The sequence below is a fragment of the Mastomys coucha genome, chromosome X, assembly GCF_008632895.1.
Source record: "Mastomys coucha isolate ucsf_1 chromosome X, UCSF_Mcou_1, whole genome shotgun sequence".
Classification (NCBI taxonomy): Eukaryota; Metazoa; Chordata; class Mammalia; order Rodentia; family Muridae; genus Mastomys; species Mastomys coucha.
In genome coordinates this window covers 159,811,139-159,818,650 of record NC_045030.1, presented here as the reverse complement: position 1 = coordinate 159,818,650, position 7,512 = coordinate 159,811,139, and the positions used below count along the sequence as shown (strand labels likewise).

The 7,512-nt window shown below is 42.1% G+C and overlaps 1 protein-coding gene across 1 annotated transcript in view; it reads left to right on the top strand.

Annotated features, from left to right (window-relative positions):
* The first annotated feature begins 724 nt into the window (after positions 1-724).
* Positions 725-7,512, top strand: part of Egfl6 (EGF like domain multiple 6) — a 42,142-nt gene continuing 35,354 nt past the window's right edge. Inside the window, exons 1-2 of the mRNA XM_031384785.1 lie at positions 725-974; positions 6,882-6,974. Of these exons, the coding sequence (XP_031240645.1) occupies positions 725-974; positions 6,882-6,974 (343 nt within the window). The remainder of the gene's footprint in view (positions 975-6,881; positions 6,975-7,512) is intronic.

Below are 7,512 nucleotides of genomic sequence, written 5' to 3'. Positions count from 1 at the left end.
AAGTGCTATGGGAAGACTCACACCCATCTGTGTGCTCTTCCCTATGACTGCTTTTGCACATAGACACAAACCTATGGCCTGCCTGCAAAGCCTGAAATATTTCCCCCCTAGTCCCTTTGAGAAAATGTTTATTGATTGTTGCTCAATAGTCAAGAGTTTAGCAAATTGTGTTTGCAAAAGGCTGTTTTGAAACCCAGCAAGTTTAAATCCCCGGCACCTGGCTCTACTTGAGGACATCTGCTCGGGAATGTACCTCCACTTTATGGCATTGGAGTTTCCTCTTCTGTAACCTGAGATGACTTGGCAAAATAGTCTCCTACTCTTAACTGTCCACGGTGTATGCTGATTGCAGGCTGTCCAGTGACTCCCAGGGGGCCATGAAGTCAAAGTGCAGAACTTTTTGGTGGAGCCCAAACCAGTTAGCCAGTGAGTCACGGACACAAAGACAAAACTGGAAAGTCACGGTACCTATTCAGGACAGATTGGAGACATGGTGGCACTTGACCAGTCTCAAAAATATTTTTTTTTCTTTCTGTCATTTTCACTCTCTTACTTTAGATTAAAAGGGAATGGACAAAACTAGAGCAGAGTCGGCAAAGGATGGAAGGTAGAGGCTGCCGACCACTAAGTTCAGGGCTTTGCATTTGGTTTGGGTTTGGTTTGTTTGTTTGTTTGTTTGTTTGGAGTTTTTTGCTTGTTTGTTATGGTGGTGGTTGTTGTGCTAATGGAATCTATCACTTACCTCAATTCTGTGGAAATCACTGAGCTACTTGACATCTTTGCTGTTGCTCCCATGGCAAGGAAGAGTCTCTGTGGCCTTCTCTGTTTTCTCAGTACTAACCCACAGTTTTTTATCCACAGTCCACGGGACTACGGGTTGCCAGCACTGGCACACCAGCCTGGGGTCTGTCACTATGGAACTAAGATAGCCTGCTGCTATGGCTGGAAAAGGAATAGCAAGGGAGTATGTGAAGGTAAGTGTTGTAAAAGTTTAGACCACCCTGCCGTTGGATCAGGATGGCCAGTTGTAATCTATTGACACCATTGTCAATGGACTCTCTGGAGTAAGGACATGGGTAACTACCAATACTCCACAAAGTTTTGGTCCTGGTGCAGTGTCCAGAGTGGCTGACACTGTCACACTAGATGGGAGTTATTTTAGGAGACTTTCTTGTTCATTCTTATTTATGTTACTATTTGAATTGGAGTTTGGTTTGGTTTGGTTTTTTATTTAATCTGTAGAAACTGAGATGGGCAAAACCAGGCCAATTAACTCCTTCTAATTATAGTTTTTCTGACTGATTTCTACGAAAATACAGATTCTGTGTCTACTTTATAGACAGAGACTACTTGGCTGTTAGAACAGGGACCTTTATACCTTATAGATGTGCCACTTCCATTTTGAAATTCCTTAAGAGTAGTTTCTAATGGCAAGAAATACATGTATGTGATACAAAGATGTTGGTTTTTTTTTTCATTATTTTGTGCAGATTACAAACTAAGAAAACAGAGTTCTCCTTGGACACTGTTTCTCAGATTCTGTAATAGGAGCTTACTGAAAGACCTCTTATAATTTCAAATGATTTGGGGGAGCTGAGATGTACTGCATTAATCTCTATGTGGTTTTCCAAAGTGACCCATATTTGTGCTAGAGAGCCAGGAAACCTGCATTTCTCCAAGGCAGCTGGTGATGTTGTCTTTTATAGAGTACATTGCTTCAGGGTAGAAATCTGCTCTCACTGTCACCAACAGGTATCAAATGCCTAATCCTGATCCTGACTTCCTTGTCAGTTAAGCGGGTTAATGACATGCCCAAATGTTCCAGAAATGCATTAACTATTTTAGAAGTAACTATAGCCTGGCGGTGGTGGCTCACGCCTTTAATCCCAGCACTTGGGAGGCAGAGGCAGGTGGATTTCTGAGTTCGAGGCCAGCCTGGTCTACAGAGTGAGTTCCAGGACAGCCAAGACTACACAGAGAAACCCTGTCTGGCTTATCCCGGACCCAACCCTCTCCTTTCTAGCCAGCCCCCAAATAGCTAGATTAATAGCTGTTTGGGTGGTGGAAGTCATTAATTTTCAGTAAGGTAGCCACTGGTAGTTTTCCCATGCCCCAGTTAGTATCCCCATAACTACCTACATCTAGGCAAACACCTTAGTTAAATTCACTGGGTCTGTCATAGTCACTGTTCTATCCCTGTGAAGAGACAACATGACCATGGCAACTCTCTTATTAAAAAGAAAGCATTTAATTGGGGCTGGCTTACAGTTTCAATGGTTTAGTCCATTATCACCATGGTAAAGAGCATGACAGCATGCTCCTCAGACAGATATAGTGCTGGTGAAGTAATTGAGAGTTCTGCATCCAGGTCCACAGGCAGTGGGAAGAGAGAGACATTGGACCAAGCTTGGGCTTCTGAAATCTCATGGCCTAGCCTTAGTGACACACTTCCTCCAATATGGCCACACCTCCCAATTCCTCTCAAGTAGTGCCACTCCTTAATGACCAGACATCCTAATATATGAGCCGATGGGGGCCATGCTTATTTAAATCACCACAGGGTCTAAAAAGGCAAATGATGTGAAAATAAGAGGAGGGCTTGTTGGGAAGAAAAGGGGTTTAAGAAGGCCTGGGATAGAAATAAGAGGAGGTATAGTGGAAGCTGAATATGATCAAAATACATTGTATACATTCATAAATTTATCAAAAAAATTTACAAGATTTTAAAAGATCTAGACTGACCATAGGAGAGGGAAAACCTTGATGTCTGAAGTCCATGAAACAACAGAAGACGTGGACAGTGTTTCCACACATTCCCTGTTATTCAAAGCTTTTAGCCATCAGAGTTTCTTCGTAGTGGTATGACAAGGATGTTGAGATATTTTAAAAAATGAAGATCCTCATTGTCCATCCAGTCACAGGAAGATAGAGCGTCACTCTGAGACCTGTGCCAATTAAAAGGACACCTAGATGTACCTCAGTTGGTAGAATGCTTGTTAAGCATGCAGCTGTCCTCCTAATTGGATGCCTTATGATCAAAGACATGGGATGTTAGACTGATGTGGGTGACTTTGGAGAAGGTAGTCAAGTTCACTAAGGCTCTGTTTCCTTTTCTGGAACATGGAGAGGGCACTAAGCCTCAGAAGGTCCAGAGTGGAGGTACTGAAGCGTGCTCTTACGGCCCGTTGCACAGAAAAAAATACTGCACATGAATAAATTACCATTGATTGAGAAAGAACCAATGAATGAGTCTTGTCCCATTTCTGTCCTTCAAAGCACCAGGTGTCGGGAGCAATAAGTGTAGCTTTTTTCTTTACCTAGACACAGCATAAAGCATTCTTCTTTGGAGGCAGTCAGATGGAAAGGGGTAAAAGTTACCAGAGACATGTGACTTATAATTTCTTACAGTCTCACGAACCTCAACACGTACTGCCATCAAACTCGGGTCAGACCTGGCATGCCACTGGGGAGTCAATGAGAGTGAGCTTTCTGCAAGGGCGGTTCTTCAATTAGATCAGAGGAGTTTGGCCACAGTCTGTACAGCCAATCACAGTCTCAGTGATTTCTCGGACTATGTATCACAGGCAGAAAGGAATGTAAAGCAAAAGGTTAAAAGACCCAGTGGGAGAGTATAAGAAAAATATTCAATATGCACATGTTGTGAGCTAAAGATGTTTAGCAACCATTGCTTTTGTTGAATATTTGAGTTTTAATTTATAATATTGGCAAAAACTTTTAGATCTAAATATATATATCATATTTTATTGAATCTGTTTTTTTTTTCCAGAGTTTCATGTAGCCCAGACTGGCCTTAAACTCTCTATGTAACTGAAAACAATCTTTAACTCCTGATCATTCTGTTTAAATGCTAGAATTTCAGCCGCTTGCCACCATGACCACTTCATGTAGTCCTAGGGACCAAACTCAAGGCTTTCTGCATTCTAAGCAAGCACTCTCCTTACAAAGCTCTGTCCCTAGCACTTGCATGTTCCTTCTTGTCAGTAAGGTCATAGGTTCCTAAAAGCACAAATAACAAAGATAGCCACTCCCCTCCTGCTGGGTTTCTTAGTCCTAAACCAGAGTTCAGCCTGTGCAGTAAGAAAAACACACCTCGACCTGTCCCAACAAGCAATACCAAACCCTGGCTGGGAGGTCCCAGTCCACACATGCCTTCTCTTTAATCTACTCCTCAGTCTTTGTTTTGCTCAGCGACCTGAACCCATGCACACCGGTCCCCTGCCCCAGACTTTGCCTCTGCCCCTGTCTAAATCTTTTCTCAGCAGTGAAGTCTGATCAAGTCTGTATCATTAACCTCAAAATATATGTCACTCTATTGACAAGGAATGAAGTGCTGTTCAAGGACAAATCCCTAATGAAAAACTGCAGATGGTGGAGACTGGGGGAGAACTGGGGGAGGGGAAGAGTGTGTGACTTTAACTTGGTACAAAGTGTGCCTCAGCCTCTGGTTCTTAGACACACACTGAATTTCCCTTTGCTGGATTGGCTGCTCTGGTCACAGATCCAATGTCATTGTAAATTGAAAACATCTTTCTGGAGCTTCAATGTTAGAGCAAGGATATTACTCACTATTTCTCCCGTGTGCTATCTGGCATTCATCCTGGGCTTTCCTGTCTGGATCGCACTGGAAATTAGCTTCCAGGGAGCAATCACAGGTCTTTGGAATTTAAAAAAAAAAATCAATGATTTATTTTTCCAACATCTGAACTTAAAGCTGCATCAACCAAGCCCATGTTCATAACAAAGGAGGCACTGAAAATTAAATTCCATCTCTTTAGTCTTTGAAAACGGAAAATTTTTTTGCTGGGAAAGCTTTTTCCCCCTCTCCTTGCCTTCTTAGTTATGACTTGTTCAGAAGCAAAATGTTTCCCTGTTACAATTTCTATGCCTATTGCTTTACTTACTGTTGAAAAAAAAAAGTGTTCCAGGCATGGTGGCACACACCTCTAATCCCAGCATTAGAGAAGCAGAAGTAAGAAGACCATGAGCTCAAGATCAGCCTGAGCTACACAGAGAGAGCCTGCCCCAAAACAAAAACAAAACCAAGGGCTAGAAATGTAGCTCAGTGCTAGACCATTTGACTAAGATGCACAAGGTCCTGGGCCCCACACCTAGCACTGCAATATATTTGCACACCCAGCAATTATTTGTGTGTGGCATATACTTGCATGTGATGCATCTATTTTCTCATCAGTGGCATATTCACAACACTATATACAACAATGCAGGAGAAAAAATGAATTTTGAGTGATTGTTTGACGACCCTGAAAATATCTCACTCATTTTGTTCATCTCCTTCACATGAGTCTGCATCCAACCTGCATGATCTTCCATCATTTTTCCCTCACCCCCAATTCAGGTGCAACATGCTAGCTCCCTTGCTTTAGCCTACCCTTTTGTTCACTGAAGATTTATTGAATGCCAACTTCATGCCATGCCTAGGGATACAAAAGTCAATAACAGAAGAACAAACCCCATCTATGGTATGCTTCTGTGACAATCATCAGCATGCTTCAAGTGCCCATCAGAGTGAGCTCTTCAAATTTAATGGTAGCAAACACACTATAAAGATCTTAATGATTCCAATGAAAAATCATGCCAGGCAGTGGTGGCGCATGCCTTTAATCCCAGCACTTGGGAGGCAGAGACAGGTGGATTTCTGAGTTCGAGGCCAGCCTGGTCTACAGAGTGAGTTCCAGGACAGCCAGGGCTATACAGCGAAACACTGTCTCAGAAGAAGAAGAAGGAGAAGGAGAAGAAGGAGAAGGAGAAGGAGAAGGAGAAGGAGAAGGAGGAGAAGGAGAAGGAGGAGAAGGAGAAGGAGAAGGACAAGGAGAAGGAGAAGGAGAAGAAGAAGAAGAAGAAGAAGAAGGAATAGTGTTTGGGGTGATAGCTCAGTTAGTAAAGTGCTTGCCACATAGGCATAAGGAGCTAAATAAATAAACAAATAAATAAATAAATAAGCAAGCAAGCAAGCCAGATGTGCTTGAGTATGTTTGTAATCCTGGCACTGGAGAGGCAGAGTCAGGTGGATCTGAGACTGAGGCTCACTGGCCAGTCAGCCTAACTTAATCTATTATCCTTAAAGGCTAGTGAGAGACTCTGTCTCAGAAAACACGATTGAGGGAAGAGGGACAGCAAGATGACACATTGGCTAAAGGCCCTTGCAGCAAAGTCTGATGACCTGAGCTTGTTCCCCAGGACCCACAGAGTAGAAGAAGAGAACCAAGTTTTGCAAGTTGTCTTCTGACTTCCACATGTATTTCATGGCACATGCATTCCTTGGCCCTGGATACAAATAAATACAATTTTTTTTTTAACAAATAGATGTGACCTGAAGAATAACACAAAAGGTTGTCCCCTGGCTTTCACATTAAAGTACATACATGTGTATTCACACCCACACACGTGTGAACACGCACATATACACACCAAAAAGAAAGAAAAATAGAGAAATACTTAAGAGATAAAAAGAGACAAGTGACAGAAAGAAATGGAGGGACCTTGGAACTTGCCCAGGTTACTCTGATATGTCTTCCTCTTGAATACTCTTCTTTAGTAATGTTTTGAGTTGACATGCAGAAGTGGTAGGTTGTGTGGTCAGAAGACTTTATGACATTGGAGGCATGGCCTTTCTAAGCAAATGAGTCCAATGCACTACCATTCATTGCTTTGTGGGTGTGAGGGCTGGTTTTGTTCACAAGGCAATCCCTGCCCAGTGTTGGAAAAGATGAACACAGAATAAAGAGGATATCGATTCTCAGTCCATTTCCAAAGAGTTCTCTGGCATATAGAAGGGCAATTGGCCTGTGTACCTTGTCGGTGTGTCAACTATATCATTGGGATCTCTTTCCCTTTTACAGCTATGTGTGAGCCCAGATGTAAGTTCGGTGAGTGTGTGGGACCGAATAAATGTAGATGCTTTCCAGGATACACCGGGAAGACCTGCAGTCAAGGTCAGTACAACACCAGGACCCTGGGATGACTCCATTTCAGTGGGGTCAGGAAGGAATGACAGCGCTGAGGGTTTTTTAGAAGTTGGTAGTAAAATCTTGAACCTGGTTTCAGGCTAGTTATCTGATGACAATTAAGGATTTATTTAATACCTAGAACATTGGCCAGAGATGGTGGCACATGACTATAATCCCAGCACATGGGAGGTAGAGCCAGGAAGATCAGGACTTGAGGCCTACCTCTATTATGTTCTAAAGAACAGCCTGGGCTTTCTGAGAGTCTGTCTCAAACAAAAACTGTCCTCCAGAGAGAAAGTTGTTAGCTAATATATAATGTCCATTTGCATTTACCTTTCAGATAAGTGATAACTGTATAGTCAGCCTATATATAGTAATATTGAATGGGATGTGTACATGCTAAAACATATTAGTTACATTCCTAAAATTCAAACTTAACTAGGAACTTTTATTTTTTTATTTTATTTTATTTTATTTTATTTTAGATATTTTCTTTATTTACATGCAAATTTCTCCATTCCCA